General features: G+C 45.1%; 1 protein-coding gene across 1 annotated transcript in view; it reads left to right on the forward strand.

The window, feature by feature from the left end:
- Positions 1-458: 458 nt before the first annotated feature.
- NMT2 (N-myristoyltransferase 2) overlaps positions 459-17,867 on the forward strand; it is a gene marked incomplete in the record, with an annotated part of 80,395 nt that continues 62,986 nt past the window's right edge. The window contains 1 exon segment of the mRNA XM_073629670.1: positions 459-661. Coding sequence (XP_073485771.1) covers positions 552-661 — 110 coding nt within the window.

A 17,867-nucleotide genomic window follows, 5' to 3' on the forward strand; every position in this document is an offset into this window, starting at 1 on the left:
TTGTCGCCATTTTGAAGCGTGACATGTTTGGTATCAATTTACTTGGCGTAACATTATCTTTCACACTATATTAAAAAAAATTGGTTTAAATTTACTGTTGTCTTATTTTTTAATTCAAAAAAGTGTATTTTTTCCCAAAAAAGTTTGCTTGTAAGACCGCTGCGCAAATACGATGTGACAGAAAGTATTGCAACGACCGCCATTGTATTCTCTAGGGTGTTAGAAAAAAAAAATGTATAATGTTTGGGGTTTCTAAGTAATTTTCTAGCAAAAAAAAAAAAACAACATTTTTTAACTTGTAAACAACAAATCTCAGAAAGAGGCTCGGTCCTTAAGTGGTTAAGTGATGACATCGGCAATCAATAGGCAATGATCCCCCCCCAGCAGCGGCCTCTGTTGAGAAGAGAGAGCTCCCCCTGGCGGCCCGTAGAGAACTAGTGACAGAACGGAGGCGTGCTTGCACCTTCCTCTCCTGGCCGCTAGATGCCGCTGCGCGGGATGCTGTGGCTGGCTGCGGGCGCCCGTCCTCCCCTCTCTGTGTCTGAGTCGTGATGGCGGAGGACAGCGAGTCTGCGGCCAGTCAGCAGAGCCTGGAGCTGGACGACCAGGACACCTGCGGCATCGACGGCGACAACGAGGACGAGGCCGATCATGCCAAGGGGTGAGAGAGGGTGCAGGAGGAGGAGAGGGGGGGGGAGGGGATGCAGCATGGTGCTGGGCACACATCACCCATACACAGTATGGAGGAGCTGGGCTGCCACTACCAGGATCAGCATGTCTATAGGAAGGCCCTGGGGCCCTCACTGACCTGTCATTATGGGGCCCCCAGTGGCTGCTGCCTTGGGCCCCCCCGGTGTCGGTGTAAGAGGTGCCCACCGTGTGCTCCGCGGGGCCTGGTGCAATACATTGGCGCTGCCCCTGTGGGTCAGGGGCCCCTCGCTCAGATTTTGGGGCCCCCTGGTACGCTCTTTTTGGGCCCTCGTAACATTTCGGCGCTGTGCGCTGCGGTAACGCGTTGCGTACATTAAATAACGCCAGGTCTGGGGCGTTGTGGCACGTGCCGATATGCTATGAATGATGGCGCTACACAGCGATCAGCCGCAACATTGTGACCACTGAAGAGAAGAACATCGGAGGTACAATGGCAGGCAGGATATATAAGGACACAAGTGAACATGTTGTCCCTGAAGTTTCCGATTTGAAAGCATAAAAAAAAATTAAAAAATGGGCAAGCGTAAGGATTTGAGAGTTTGTGACAAGGGGCCAAATAGTAATGGAGCGTCTGGGTCAGAGGAACGCCAACGCTGCCGGTCTTGTGGGGTGTTCCCAGTCTGCAGCGGTCAGGACCGACCAAACGGGGGTCCAGGGAAGGTGACGGGGTCATGGGCAGGCCAAGGCTCATTGGTGCACGTGGGGGGGGCACAGACTGGCTTGCCTGTTCAAATCTGCATTGGCATCCCATTCAGAATGAAAAGGCCACCAGGAATTTAGCAACTGTTCAAAAGGTGCGGAGCTCCGCCCAAAAGGGGAAACTCCGCCCCTCCGCTGCCACATTTGGCACCTTGTGTGGGGGAGTGGCTACCTGGTTTGGACAGGTACCCGCCTCCACTTCCGGCTCAGTTCACCGCGGGGAAGTGAGCCGGAAGTTCGCCACCCCCCCCCTCCTCCTTCCCCGCAGCCGGCCCATTCAGAGCGCAATGTGTTTTGCGCATGACAAGATGGCGGTGCCAGCACCCGAGAGCCGATTAAAGAATCAGCTCGGGTGAGGACACCGCTGGATCCCCGGACAGGTAAGTGCCCTAATAGTAAAAGTCAGCAGCTACAGTATTTGTAGCTGCTGACTTTACATTTTTGGAGGAGGGGAGGGGACGCCTCTTTAAAGTGGTGTTCCACCCAAAAAAAAATGTAAAAGCCACTAGCTACACCATACTGCAGCTGCTGGCTTTTAATAACAGGACACTTACCTGTCCTGGAGTCCAGCGATATCGGCACCGCAGATGATGTTTCCATCAGCTGTCTGGTGCTGCCGCCACCATTGCAGGTAAGGGAAGCCGGCAGTGTAGCATTACGGCTTCACGCCAGGAACCCTACTGCGCATGCGCGAGGCCTTGCTCCTCTCTCCTACTGGCCCGGCGACAGGGAGAGGAGGAGGGAGCCCCGCGGTGGAATCACGGGCCGCGGCCTGGACTCCCGGAAGTGGGAACAGGATACCCCCCCCCCCCCGAAAGGTGCCAATTGTGGCATTGGAGGGGGAGGGAAGACAAATGAGTGGAAGTTCCACTTTTGGGTGAAACACCTCTTTAAGTCCAATTGTCTCTTAGGCTGCATTCACATCTCTGAGTTTTAAATCACGGGCAGATTTCCCACCGATTTCAAAGCGCCGAGGTGTGAACGACAAATCGCAGAGCGCACATTTGAGATGCCATTCATTTGAATGGCACCTAAAATCGCAGTGGCTAAATCACGCTGCAATCGCAGCAACCTGCATCGTGTGAAGCATGTCACCCAAAAGTAGCTCCTGATTTTTTTTTTCAGAGACGAGCTTCACGTGATGCGGGTTCCTGCGATTGCAGCGTGATTTAGCCACTGCGATTTTAGGTGCCATTCAAATGAATGGCATCTCAAATGTGCGTTCTGCGATTTCTGTCATTCACACCTCGGTGCTTTGAAATCGCGGGCAGAATCATGGCAAAGCTGCCCACAATTCAAAACGCTGAGATGTGAATGAAGTAGTAGAGACAATTGGACTTGAAGAGGATCCCCCCCCCCCCTCCAAAAACTATTAGGAGCACTTACCTGTCCGGGTATCCTGTGGTGTCCTCACCCGAGCTGATTCTTAAATCGGCTCTCGGGTGCTGGCGCCGCCATCTTGGCTAAAAAAAAAAAAAAAAAAAAAAAAAGCAAAAAAGCTTCACAGCCGGTTATGTACTGCGCATGTGCGAATCGCACTGTGCTCTGAATGGACCAGCTGCGGGGGGGGGGGGGGGAACAACTTCCGTCTTACTTCCCCGCGGTGAACTGAACCAGACGTGGGAGTGGGCACCTGTCAAAACCAGGTTCCCACCCCCCCAAAAGGTGCCAAATGTTGCAGCGGGGGAGGAGGGAGGCAGACAAGGGGAGCTTCCCTTTTGGGTGGAGCTGTTTAACTCACAGTGTGCCTGCACTTTTTGCAAAATTGCTGAATCTGCCCGCGATTCAAAATGCAGAGATGTGAATACAGCCTTATATATGGCAGGCTTTTTTAACACTCCGGCTGTGAGAGGAGAGAAGCACACACGGCAGCTATGTTCCCCTCCTGTCTGCTGCCCATTCACAGAAGCCTTTGTATTTTGTGGTTTTTGCGTCACATGACCTATGAAAATCACACCATAAGCCAGGGTGGATAAAAAATTGATGATTTAAAAAAATGTTTTTTTTATTTAAATCAGATTTTTATTTATTTATTTTTTTAATCAATTTTTTTAAATAAAATGCTTTTGGGGTAAAAATCGATCTAAAGATAGTTTTCTATTTTAAATACATTAATAATTTAGTTTATTCAGCATGAAATGGAGCTTATTTATGTAGCATGAGGCTGTATATTCTGCAATATTTAAATTTTTGGTAAACTCATTCAATGAATCCAAGCTAAGATAACATAGTTACATAGTAGGTGAGGTTGAAAAAAGACACAAGTCCATCAAGTCCAACCCATGTGTGTGATTTTATGTCAGTATTACATTGTATATACCTGTATGTTGCGGTCGTTCAGGTGATTATCTAATAGTTTCTTGAAACTATCGATGCCCCCCGCTGAGACCACCGCCTGTGGAAGGGAACTCCACATCCTTGCCGCTCTTACAGTAAAGTACCCTCTACATAGTTTAAGGTTAAACCTCATTTCTTCTAATTTTAATGAGTGGCCACGAGTTTTGTTAAACTCCCTTCCGCGAAAAAGTTTTCTCCCTATTGTGGGGTCACCAGTACGGTATTTGTACATTGAAATCATATCCCCTCTCAAGCGTCTCTTCTCCAGAGAGAATAAGTTCAGAGCTCGCAACCTTTCCTCATAACTAAGATCCTCCAGACCCTTTATTAGCTTTGTTGTCCTTCTTTGTACTCACTCCATTTCCAGTACATCCTTCCTGAGGACTGGTGCCCAGAACTGGACAGCATACTCCAGGTGCGGCCGGACCAGAGTCTTGTAAAGCCGGAGAATTATCGTTTTATCTCTGGAGTTGATCCCCTTTTAATGCCAATATTCTGTTTGCTTTGTTAGCAGCAGCTTGGCATTGCATGCCATTGCTGAGCCTATCATCTACTAGGACCCCCAGGTCCTTTTCCATCCTAGATTCCCCCAGAGGTTCTCCCCCCAGTCTATAGATTGCATTCATATTTTTGCCACCCAAATGCATTATTTTACATTGAATGTCCCTTGCCATGTAGCTGCCCACCATATTAATTTATTCAGATCTTTTTGCAAGGTTTCCACATCCTGCATTGATGCATTCACACAATTTCACAGTAACCACGAGATAAAAGAAAGTTCAGGAACATTCCTTTATCCCATTTCTTTGCAAATCTATGTACACTACAAACTGTATGATTGAATCGGTTCTGATATTGCTGTTTTCCTAACCTAACAGCTTATTATTCCAAATAAAAATGAGTCATTACATTTAAAGAGCACCTGTCATTTCATATCCATCATGGCAGCGCCTGTTAGTGGGCATCCACTCACCTGTTGCCACCACCTCCCTCACCTTGTTGTGTCACTGCCGCATCACCAGCCGTCTCATTAACCACTTGCCCACTGGGCACTTAAACCCCCTTCCTAACCAGATCAATTTTCAACTTTCGGTGCTCTCACATTTTGAATGACAATTACTCAGTCATGCAACACTGTACCCATATGAATTTTTTGTCCTTTTTTTCACACAAATAGAGCTTTCTTTTGGTGGTATTTAATCATCGCTGGGTTTTTTATTTTTTGCGCTATAAATCAAAAAAGACTAAAAATTCGAATAAAAAAAAAATTATTTGTTTCTGTTAAAATGTATTGGCAGAGTATAGGCAGAGTGTTGGCAGAGTATAGGCAGAGTGTTGCGCACTAAACATCCAGCCCACAGCGCTGCTGCCATCTCTCCCCCTCTCCCCTCGCACTGTACCGATCGGTACAGAGGGGGGAGGGTGGAACCAGCGTCATGACGTGACGCCGGTTTTTTTACAAGTGATCGCTCTGTCATTTGACGGAACGATCACGTGGTAAACGGCCGTGATCAGCGGCTATTTACGGTGATCCGTGATGCCCGGCGGTCGCGGATGTTCCCGGGTGCGCGCCCCAGGGGGCGCGTGGGAGCAACATTCTGGAATGACATCCCACGGACATCCACCCAGAACTAGCCGACCGCGCTGTTGCCGTCTTTTGGCAATGGCCCGGTCGGCAAGTGGTTAAAGCGAATAGAACTGTCGGTTAGTCAACAGCGGGTCAGAGGAGGAGCCTCTGCGGGACAGATGACAGTTGCTCTTTAAAAATTATGATTTAAATCAAATCCACCCGGCCATAAGCACAGTAAAATCGTGGCAAAATCGTGTGCGTTTTCAACGCCATTATCGGCAAAATGCCAATGACACCATTTTCCTCCGATATGTTTTCGGCTCATCTCTAGTTACCATCCCTGATCGACAAATATCAGTCATTTGGTCTTCTGTGGAAGAGACATGTTGAAAATCTTTTGACAATCCGCGGTGGTAGCCAGTCAGTGTATTTTGACAGTGGTGGTTCCGTTGTCAGAATACAATATCCTGGGGGAGGGGGAATCTTCCATCCACCTTATTTTGTCTGCTGGCTAAAAAAAACAAAAAAAAAAACACCCCCACAGTGTCTCGTCAGCTTTACCTCGTCCCATAAGGTTTTAAGCTGGCCATAACATGGATAGAAAATCGTTTGAAAAGCAATCGATAAGCCCGATCGTTCGACTTTAGAAACAATGGGCGCATTTTGATTCTCGAAAAGAAAAATTCATCGTCGGAATTTTGTTGTGTACTGAACAATTTTCAGAATATTAATAGGGAAATCGATTGTAAATAGTTCGGGAAAAAACGTACAGCACATGTGCATTGAACATTGATCAACAAAAAATGTACCATTAATGTCATTAAGGATCGATAATATGTGGTAAACCATTCAATACAATGATGGCGTTGACACACATCTTTATTAAAAACAAATGTTTTTTTGAACGATTTTCTATCCATGTATGGCCAGGTTAAACCCATAACAGTAAAATCAGTCTGTAAATGCAGTAACACATGCTTGTTATACGCACTGTGGAACCTAAGGGGTTAATCCTGTACATTGTGTAAGAAGGCTGTTTGATCCTGTCTTCTCTGATCCTCCCCTTCTTCCACAGTCCCTAATCCATCTCCTGATAGAACAGAGCCTTGGGGCACTCTGCACATGCTCAATTTGGTGTGTATTGATAGCTGCTTAAGGACCGAGCCTCTTTTTTGACACTTGTTTACAAGTTTAAAATCCATTGTTTTTTTTGCTACAAAATTACTTGGAACCCCCAAACATTATATATCAGACACCCTAGAGATTCAAATGGCGGTCATCGCAATACTTTGTCACACCGTATTTGCGCAGCGGTCTTACAAGCACACCTTTTTGGGAAAAAAATAAAATTTTTGACTTGAAAAATAAGGCAACAGTTAAGTTAGCCAAAGTGTTTTTTTTATATTGTGAAAGATAATGTTATGCTGAGTAAATTGATACCCAACATGTCACGCTTCAAAATTACACCCGCTCATGGAATGGCGACAAACTTTTACCCTTAGAAATCTCTATAGGCGATGTTTAAACATTTCTACAGGTTGTATGTTTAGAATTATTGCTCTAACGATCACGGCGATACCTCACATGTGTGGTTTGAACACCGTTTTGATATGCGGGCGCAACTTTCGTATGCGGGCGCTTCTGCGCGCGAGCTCGGCGGGACGGGCGCTTTAAATATTTTTTTACTTTTTTCTTATTTATTTTTACATTGTCCTTTTAAAAAAATTAATACATTTTGGGTCACTTTTATTCCTTTTACAAGGAATGTAAACATCCCTTAGAAAAAAAAAAAGCATGACAGGACCTACTTAAATGTGAGATCTGGGGTCAGAAAGACCTCAGATCTAACATTTACACTAAAATGCAAAAAAAAAAAAAAAAAAAAATTCCCCTTTAAGACCATTGGGTGGAAGTGACGTTAGACGTCGGTTCCGCCATATGGAGCCGAGCGGGGGCCATCTTTCCCTCACTCAGCTCCATGCCTGTCAGGGAAGGACATGATCGTCTACGCCGCTACTGATGGCTCCAGTAAGCAGCAGAGATTACCGGAATGGGCCCCCCTCCAGCCCCCGATAAAAGTGATCTTGCTGCGAAGACCACTTTTATCTGAAAGCTAGCCGCTCGTCGTTGTTGAAAATACCGAGTTTATGACAGCTATCTGCTGCCAAAACATTGGTATTTAGCGTCAAAGTACCAACATACAATGACAGCGATTTGTGCAAAGTGGCTAAAGTGTTCTTTTTTTTTTGGGGGCGGGGAGGTGCATGTGATCAGCACAGGGCCAATCAGCAGTGTCCAGACAGAGGGTCAGGGGTCCTGCATACTAGCAGTGGGGCTGGCAGTGCTTGTGTGCACAGCCTTAACAACCCCTTTAAGGACATGTTTGCTCCAATGGGCCGTACTAAATGTACGGTTGCTGGCATGTGCTGGAAGACACGGTGTGGATGCAGCTTTCGTGGCCCATCACACTTTTTCTACAGAAATGTAATGAAATGTCACATTCTGATACAGCTCTATTCAGCACAATGGCGTTGCAGTGGTTTGCATTACAATCTGCTGCTCTGAAAAAAAAAGAAAGTAGTGCATGCAGGACTTTTATTCAGCATTGCTGTGGCATAAACTATACTAGCAGTGGGACTGGCAGTGCTTATGGGGGGGGGGGAGGAGAGCTGCGGATGACGGAGGCACGTAAACTGACCATGGTGTCAGGGCTCAGCAGCCATGATTTACCGTAGTCAGTTTACAGGGAGGAGGGCAGAAACTGACAGGATCAACTGGGTATTTCAGGTGATACAGAGGGCCGAATTACACAGCACAAGCAATGTGCTGTTATTCATGCTTTAAAGGAACAGTATCTTCATTTTTTGTTGGGTTAAAAGAGAAGTATGTTGTGTTTTTTTTTTTTTTACCCATAATATGCTGGTGGATGCTGCATCTGTCCCCCGGCGTCTCTACACTAAGAACTGAGCCATCGAACACACCCTGAGGCGAGAGCTGCTGAATGTCAATCGGCAGCTCTCCGCTCAGCTCCTCCTCGCTCATTGGAGCGCTGAGCTGTGGAGGGGGCTGGGAGCTTGCTGAGAGGCTGAGACAGGCATCATCCAGGCACCTGGCGAATCCAGATTGTTGGGATGACGCGGTGCCTGGACTGATTCCTGTGATGTCAGCAGAGAGCGGACTACAGACTGCTCTCTGCTGAAAACGGCTCACAGGAGTGCAAAATGAATTGCACTCTGCAGAAGCCCAGTCAAACAAGCTCAGGCTGGACTTCTCCTTTTAAGAAACGCTTTAAAGTGGAATTACAAAACCTAACTAGTCTTAACAAATGTCCCCCCCCCCCTCCTAACACCTATCCTGACTAAGCTGTTTAGGAGAGGTGTACTCAGCCTGCAATCACCGTTACTCTCTAGCTGACACTCACATTGTTGAATGTAATGTCCCGATCAAACTTCGTGTCCAGCAGACGTGCTCTTTGCTCTGATTTGTTTCCTGGAAATATCCCTCCTGCCCCCTGACTCTTCTGGCTTATCCACAGTGTGAGCTAACACATATATACAGACTCTGGTCAGCATTGTCTGTCTAGGTTCTTATCACAAACTTACGTGTCAAAAGTACATACAATATCTTGCATGTCAAAACCAAAACCACGGGGGGCCCCTTGTGGTGCTCACAGTGCTGGAGGAAATGTAGGAAGTTCCAGGACCCCTGTGGGTATAGAGCGGAAGTGATGTCAGCTTGGGGGCAGACCGCCTATACGTCTCCAGCCCTGTGAGCACCGTGGTTTTGGATTTGATGTGCAAGATATATTACTTACTTTAAACATGTGAGTTGTGATAAAAAATTGTAACCAACTGTTTGCCCATTGCTGCACTTCTTAGATGGCGCTTCCTTGTCTTTTCTATTCTGTGTGGAATCACACAGGAGCGGCGGGTGGGGAAACCACATGCGGTTCAAACAGGAATCACACCGTATTCCTGTTCAAATCGCATGCCATTCTTTGCTGTGCGATTTGAGCCCATTCATTTTGTACTGGCTCAAATCGCACCTCAAAGGTATCGGTTTTGGGAATCGGGAGCATTTGTACCAGTACTGGTGCTTGGTATCGGCACCAATACCGATACCGGTATGCAACCCTACTACTGGGTATTTTAATTTGCTGACTCCAATGGGTGTAAAGAAAGGTGAGTATATACAGCCAGGGATTGGGGAAGTTTAGTGACCCTTTTCTTCTTCCCAGCATTTGCAAGGTAAGGGTTCACTCTCAGGGCTTGTTCATATTAACTGCATTGGACAGTGTTGCTGAACGCATTCCCAACACAAGAACATGCCAGTTTATCTTCTATCCTATGGCTTCAGTTCACTCCAGTGTGGTGCGTTGGTGCACACTGAAATAAAAAAAGGACATGTTGCATTTTTGCAAGAATTACATACAGCTGTGGAAAAGCATTACAATGCCGCTGAATATTTATTTATTTATTTCAGGTACTTATATAGCGCCGTCAATTTACGCAGCACTTTACATATACATTGTACATTCACATCAGTGCCTACCCTCAAGGAGCTTACAATCTAAGGTCCCTAACTCACATTCATACATACTAGGGACAATTTTTTAGACAGGATCCAATTAGCCTACCAGCATGTCTTTGGAGTGTGGGAGGAAACCGGAGTACCCGGAGGAAACCCACGCAGGCACAGGGAGAACATGCAAACTCCAGGCAGGTAGTGTCGTGGTTGGGATTCGAACCAGCGACCCTTCTTACTGCTAGGCGAAAGTGCTATCCACTACACCACTGTGCTGCCCTATATGCACACCAGCACACATTATGCACACCTTAATGCTTGTCCGCTGGTATGAATGCGCGCTAAGTTTTATCAGCTCTCCCTCTGTCTTGATCTGCCACTGAAACCCAGAGAAGTTTTTGACATTTCTGGGTATAGGGGACCGTGACATTCTTCTGCCTCCCTCAGTAGAGTTCTCAGTGTCAGAGAAGCTCTTTATTGCAGAAGAGACTTGCTGTGTCCTGCCTGTCTGCTTGCAGTCTTGTGTTTAAATGTACACTGAGCTTCATGTTCCTGGCACACTGGCTGTGCTGGATTGACTGACTCCCATGTGCGGGATGACGTCATTCCCCTACTGGCCAATCGGGAGATCAACAACTCAGCACCTGAAAGTAGCCGGAGAAAAGATGATAGTGGCCAGAAAGGGATGTTACCATTGCATTCCTGGAAGGTAAAGGCGAGTATTTTAGGGAGTTTAGTTCAGCTTTCACAGCAGATCGGGGTAAAGGGAGATTGCAAAGAGCGAAAATACAACATGCTTGCTGCATCTGCTGTAAAGAGAACCTGTTACTTTTTCTACTGTGGGCAAAGTAACAAGAGCATGGACTATCGTCAGACATGACCCATTTCATCCTGGTTTCTCCAATTTTTGGATCAGTATCCTTGGTACTGACTCGTCACAATGCTCCATGTGCAGGTTGATGATATGGTTTTATGTTCAGATGTATGGTCATTCCAAAGCCTTGTTCGATCTGGATGTCCAAAATTGTTCCACTGTAAATGACAGATGGATGGTCCTACTGCTATTTATGAATTAGAAGAACTCTAGAGGCACCTGACAGGGTTGCCCCCTATCCCCCATTCTATTTGTACTAGCTTGAACCCCTAGCCATTAAATTCAGCATAACATGGATATCCAGGGGATTCCTTGTGAGGACAGGGTGCACAAGTGTGACCTATTAATGCTTCTCTTGTCCCCGATCACCTCCATTCCCAATCTATATCGGGAGTTGGCACAGTTTACTGTTGTATCTGGACTGTGAGGGTAAATCATTCCAAGTCCCAGGCACTTAATTTACCTTTAGAAGACAGCACGGTAAACTCTTTCCAAAAAAATTTTTCCTTCAAGTGGCAGAAGATTAATATGTCTGATCTGCGTTCCTTCCAGCAGAAGGTCCTGAAGATTATTTGGAGGGACAAAAGACCAAGAGTGAACAGACACACACTATTTACCCCCAAACTGAGGCGGGGGCCTGGGGGTCCCAGACTTAACCAAATATTATTATGCAACACAATTGGCCCAATTGATCCGCTTTCATTCCAAGCGAGCCAACCCAATTTGGTTACAGTTGAAATCTCACCTTCCCACAACTCCAGTAAGTCATCTGAAGTGGATAACAGCCAAAGACAGACCAGGCATATTCTGCCCGACATCTTTTTCTCTGAGGCTATGGGACAGAATAACCAAAAGACAGATTCAAATCCCCCCAGACTCCTATGGCCCCTTTGTTGGGCAATTCAATGTTTCCCCCGGGTCCCGGTCCCTCCACTTTTGAGTGGTGGACAAACAAAGGCTTCCTCCGTCTCGCGGATTTCTGCGACCATAGAGAACTGACCAGACGCACTTTACAGGACAAATACCTCCTCCCCATAGGGGAACAGTTTTCATACTTCCAAATTACACACTTCCTGAATTCCCTGAAATGTACAGGTGACTAAGGCCTCATATACACTGCTGCTGGTAAACGGACGTTTAGGGGCAGTTGGGCATTTTTTTCAACTGCTCCTGAACTCTCCTCTATGTTATCTTATCAGTACATGTACACAGGGTCGTTTATAGTCGTTTCTAGGCAGTTGAGTTTAGAGGCTTTTTTTGGAACCCAACAAAATGCATTCAGAAGCTGTGTTTAGAGGCATTTCAAGCGCTAAACGCGGCTACCCGCTTTTAGGCGCGTTTTCGTCTAGAAGCATTTTTAAAAGGGAAACATTTTATTTATTACTTTTGAGCCTGGAAAATGCTAAAAACACACCAAAAACTCAATTATCACTGCCTGCAAGCTTGATATACCATATGATTTTTCCCCTCATCAGCCAATTATGCTGTACAATACATGACTTGCATTACTTGACGCTGAAGTTAAGTCACCAATAGACGTTCCTCTGGTGGCACGCTTTTCCTCATGTTGGTGTCCATGCGAACTAGATGGGGTCTAACCTTTTCCAGGAGTACGTCAAAGGTGGCAATTGACCTAAGTGTAAAATTTTACAAAAATTCTCTGGGTAATTACACAGCTGAACATACATATTAGAAAGTATCCTGTGGACATATAAAAAATATATCCGAAGATGAACTTCTGCGCTACTAAAGTGAATGCTATGTGAAATGCTGCAAAATCAAAAAAGTGAACACCACTCACTAACTATAATCTAAAAATACCACAATCAACAATTGTGCCTGTGATTTTGCGCAAAACAGAATAAAATGAATAATCAATAAATAATAATCAATGAATATGCATGGGTGATAAATCATATAAAAATCAAATAGTCCATGAGTGAATATCCGTGACTGTAGTGCAAATCAATCAAGTGAATAAAATTCGTGAATATTCTATACAGTGAAACATCAAAAGTGCAAAGTGCGTTGATAGTAGATCTCGTGACTTTCGTGGTGTTGGATACCCACTAGGGGCTCCCAGAACTCTCACCCTGTTGACACCAAAATAGTGCCTTTATGTATCCATTCAGGACTGTGCTTGTTCCAATCCAATCTGTGTAGTTGTTCTGGTGCGTCTATGGGGAGATGGCGTTCTCTCCGGTATATAGACTCCACATATGGGGGGTAATCAAAAAGGAGGATACTCCAATAGGGTGATAACGTTAAAGCTAAAGATTTTATTTAAAATTATCTGCTTACATAGAGGTAGGAGAAGTAGCGTTGAAACAGCGATAAACACAGTGTGTTTACAATCCCCGCTACGTCACTTCCGGTCCGCGCTGTTGTGTATCCGGTTACGTCCTACGCGTTACGTCATATCACATGACTTCCTCAGGGCCCTGTGGACATGCGTTGAGCCATCAATGGATGTGTCCAGTAGCAACGAACTCTGGTCCTCTAACGCAATTTTCTACATCTTTGGAGCCTCAGCAAAAGCAACATCAGGAGCATTTCCTCACACATTTCCTCACACATGCTCATCATGGGCATCCATATTAACAAACCAACCAAAAAATAACAGCTAGCTACAAGCACACTGCTTTCCCAGCTGCTACTCACACTGTTCTCTCACAGATTGGCTGAAATAGTTAATAAATACTTTCTAATCATTTGGGAGGGTCTCCTGAGGTTATCTTTAGTAAACACTTCTGAACACAAACGCGGCTTGCAAACGCTGCTAAACACACGTGTTTAAAACATGGATTACTAGCTGTGTTGCTCCAGCGTTCAGGAGAGGTTAAGAAACGTCCCGTGTACATGAAGCCTTAACCTCCTCAACCCCCATGGAATATTTGTGTAGCTCAGTGGATAAACACACGGGCCACATATCTATGATATATGCTATGCTATTTGAAGGATCCACTAAATTACCTTATGTGGTATGATGGGAACAGGATCTAGGGGAAGAGTTGGAAGCAGTGGAATTGGGGAAACTGGCCCAATTCAATTCTAAATCTTACATTAATACCCCCCTGATTGAGGCGAATTATAACGTTTTCCTGCGATGGTACCTAGTTCCAGTCAGACTGGCGCCTGCAGTCCTGGGGACCTCCTCCAGGTGTTTTTCGCAGCTGTGGCCAGAAGGGTACCGTCCTCCATACATGGTGGACGTGTAGCAAAGTTAGGCAGTTCTGGATCCGCACATACAATTTTATCTATTCCCTCACCCAAATGAACCTAACAAAGTCCCCACAGTAGGCTCATTTGGGGAAGCCAGAGGAGGGGATACTGGGACATGTGAGACGCCTAATTGCATTCATCTTTACGGCTGCTAGGAAATCCATAACGAGATCCTGGAGGTCGCCCATAATCCCCTTTGATCATTTGAAGGCAACATTGACATGGATCATGATCAATGAACCAGATGGCTATGGTGGCTATCCACCGGGACAAGCTAGCCCACTTTGAGAAAATATGGACTCCATGGATAAATTACCTGTCAGAATCCACCTGATCTGGAGGGAGAGATACCTAGCACCCTGTATAGCAGGGCCATAGCCTGGTACATAGACACTACCACTTTCCTCCTGTCTTTTCCCATCTCCTTCTCTACGGGTTTTCCTCTTATCTTATCCCTCCCCCGGGTTTTTTTTTTTTTTTCTTTTTCTTTTCCTTCTCCCACTCATCTTTCCTTCTACAAAATGGATTAACCTTAAAACCATTGTTGGTCTTGAGCGACTTAGTCAATAAGTATAACATGAAAGGGCTCGTATGAGTCCAAGTAAGGGAACAGGCAGCAGTTAATAATATGTTTAACCACTTCATTACCTGGCTATAGCAATATGACATTTGCAGGAGGGATCTCCCATCCTGGGCGGGCGTCATATGACATCCTGGGCTACCCGGCTGTCTGGGGGCGCGCGGTCCGCCGGGCACCCGCGATTTCCCGTGAACACAGCAGGACCGTGGATCTGTGTGTGTAAACACACAGATCCACGTCCTGTCAGGTGGGAGGAGACCGATGGTGTGTTCCCAGTACAGAGGAACACCGATCGGTCTCCTCCCCTTGTGAGTCCCCTCCCCCCACAGTTAGAATCACTCCCTAGGAAACATAATTAACCCCTCGATCACCTCCTAGTGTTAACTCCTTCCCTGCCAGTCACATTTACACAGTAATCAGTGCAATTATATAGCACTGATCGCTATATAAATGTGAATGGTCCCAAAAATGTGTCCGATATGTCCGTCGCAATGTCACAGTCACGAAAAAAATCGCAGATTGCCGCCATTACTAGTAAAAAATAAATAAATAAATAAAAATGCTATAAATCTATCCCCTATTTTGTAGACGCTATAACTTTTGCTCAAACCAATCAATATATGCTTATTGTGATTTTTTTTTTTTTTTTTTTTTTTTTTTCTTTACCAAAAATATGTAGAAGAATACATATCGACCTAAACTGAGGAAAAAAATATATATATATTTTTTTAAATTGTGATATTTATCATAGCAAAAAGTAAAAAATCTTGTGTTTTTTTTTTTTTTTTTTTTTTCAAAATTGTTGCTCTTCTTTTGTTTATAGCGCAAAAAATAAAAACCGCAGAGGTGATCAAATACCACCAAAAGAAAGCTCTATTTGTAGGGAAAAAAACCATAAAACCATCATTTAGGTACAGTGTTGCATGACTGCGCAATTGCCATTCAAAGTAAGACAGCGCTGAAAACTAAAAATTGGTCTGGGCAGGAAGGGGGTGAAAATGCCCTTTATTGAAGCAGTTAAAGTTAAACACAGAGTGCCCTGTGCATATTATTTCTTCACACTTTTTTTTTTTTTTTTTTTTTTTTATATTACACAACCGTTCCCCCTGTTGGGGATGATGCAAACAAATGATACTCTGGTTCACGGCGTATGGTCCGGATTTTACCTCTTCAGTAACCTGACCACCCGACCAATGATTGGGAAGCCACCCATGGGTCCGAGAGTTATTGGACTGTTTGACTTTGTCTTTCTTTTTCCTGTATGCACCCAGTTCCTTAATATGTTGGACCAAAGTGGGCTTTCCATAATGTATTACACTTTTGTGCTAATTTTAAAAAATTACCAATAAAAACGATTGAAATGAAAGCGAAGAACTCCTCTGTTATGCTGAAGGGGGTTTTCCAGATTAGGACTGATTCAGACAAGCTTGGATTTTATCCTGCAGACTCAGATCACCTCCCTGCATTTCCTGAGCAGTTAGATGGTCTTTTCTGCAGGATAATGAGCTCCATTTCTCTTTATGGACATTTGCCATCGGGGAGTGTAGTGGGCCCTCAGTGTGTGCCCTGTATTCACTCATGCTGTCTCGATGACAGTTGCATTTATTCATAGACGTGATTGGATATGGGTGCAGCAAAGGCCATCTAACTGCTCATAAAATGCGGTGTGCTTACATCTTTATATTTGGTTCACACATTATTTATAAAAGTCCTTTCACCTATTCATCATTATTATTATTATACAGGATTTATATAATGCCGACAGTTTACGCAGCACTTTACAACATGAGAGCATTCAGTACAATTACAATACAATTCAATACAGGAGGAATCAGAGAGCCCTGCTCGTTAGAACTTACAATCTAGGAGGGAAGGTCAAGATATACAAAAGGGTAATAGCTGTGGGGGATGAGCTAATCATGGGTCCCTTGGTGTAGTTTCAGGGTGCCAGAGAATGGTAATCTAGTCTTGTAGAAGTGCGTGCACTGTCTAGTCCTCGACGGTCCCCGTTTGCTGACCCGACCACTGAGATTTCTGGATCCTAAAAGGACCTTGCCGCTGGACATCCAATGGTGGTTGTGTCACACAAGAATGAGGTGGGCACTTGAAGTACACCAGCTTCCATACACAGAGGAAGAGGGACGACTCTGGACTGGTCTCTGGATTTTGACGAGTAAGGCCCCTTTCACATGATCGGACCGTTCAGGTCCGCCTGTCAGTTTTGACGGCGGACCTGAACGGGCGCTCCATGTTAGTCTATGGAGTGTCAGATGTCAGCGGAGACATGTCCGCTGACATCCGATCCGCTAAAAGCAGACGGATGGCTCTACGTCCAGGTCCGTCGCTATCGGATCGGGTGAGATCTGATGAAAACGGACGTGCTGTCCGTTTTCATCCGATCCCTCCGTAGGCGGCAGCGGCGCCTGACAAGCCCCTCCCCGCTCAGTGAGCAGAGAGGGACCTGTCATCCGCCGGCTCAGCGAAGATCAACGGACAGATCTCCCACTGAGCCGGCGGACCGAGGCGGGCTCCGTAGAAACGGAGTCTGCCTCGTGTGAAAGGGGCCTAAAGCATTTAGTTAGAGGCAGGTGGTATTTTAGGGGAATTCCTGCGTTTAGTTCTGAATAACGCATGTCTATGTATTTTGAGGGGCCCATTGAAAACAAGAAGCATATGAAAACACACAAAATGCATACCGATGTTACATAATGAATCTGGTTGAAAAAAAACACAAGTCCATTCAGGTTAAACCAACACAGAAAAAAAAAAAAAAAACACGCAAATCGAAAACCTCCATATACACAATCCTACACTAGAAATCAAAGTTAGAGAACTATATTGAACACTTGATTTCTTCAGAATTAATGTAATCTTCATTGCTCAACATTTGATGGAATTTTTGTTGAGGCGACACCATGCTAATAGGACAGTATTTTTCAAAATAGCCAATACACTTCAACAAAAAATACTTTATTTTGTAGAAAACGCAATGATCAAAATTAGAGAACAGCAATGATTGTAGCACGGAGAAAGATTACAACTAAAATTTCTGAAGGTTACAACAATTAGTAAGACGTGGGGGGGCCCTTGCTTTGTCTTCAGCACATCTGCTTTGCACAGGACATCACTAGTCTCTCACACATGCTCAGTTGTGATTTTGTTCCACTCTTCTTCCAGTCTCTTCCACAGTTCGGTGACTGTAGTGGGTTTCTTGGCCATAACTTTGTCACCAAGGATTTTCCAGAAGTTTTCTATTTGGATTAGATCAGCACTCTTGGCTGGCCATTTCATTATTTCAATGTTTTCAGGTTCAAGAAACTGCTTTACCTGTTTTGCTGTGTGACGGGGGG

Source organism: Aquarana catesbeiana, linkage group LG05, assembly GCF_042186555.1.
Source record: "Aquarana catesbeiana isolate 2022-GZ linkage group LG05, ASM4218655v1, whole genome shotgun sequence".
Lineage (NCBI taxonomy): Eukaryota > Metazoa > Chordata > Amphibia > Anura > Ranidae > Aquarana > Aquarana catesbeiana.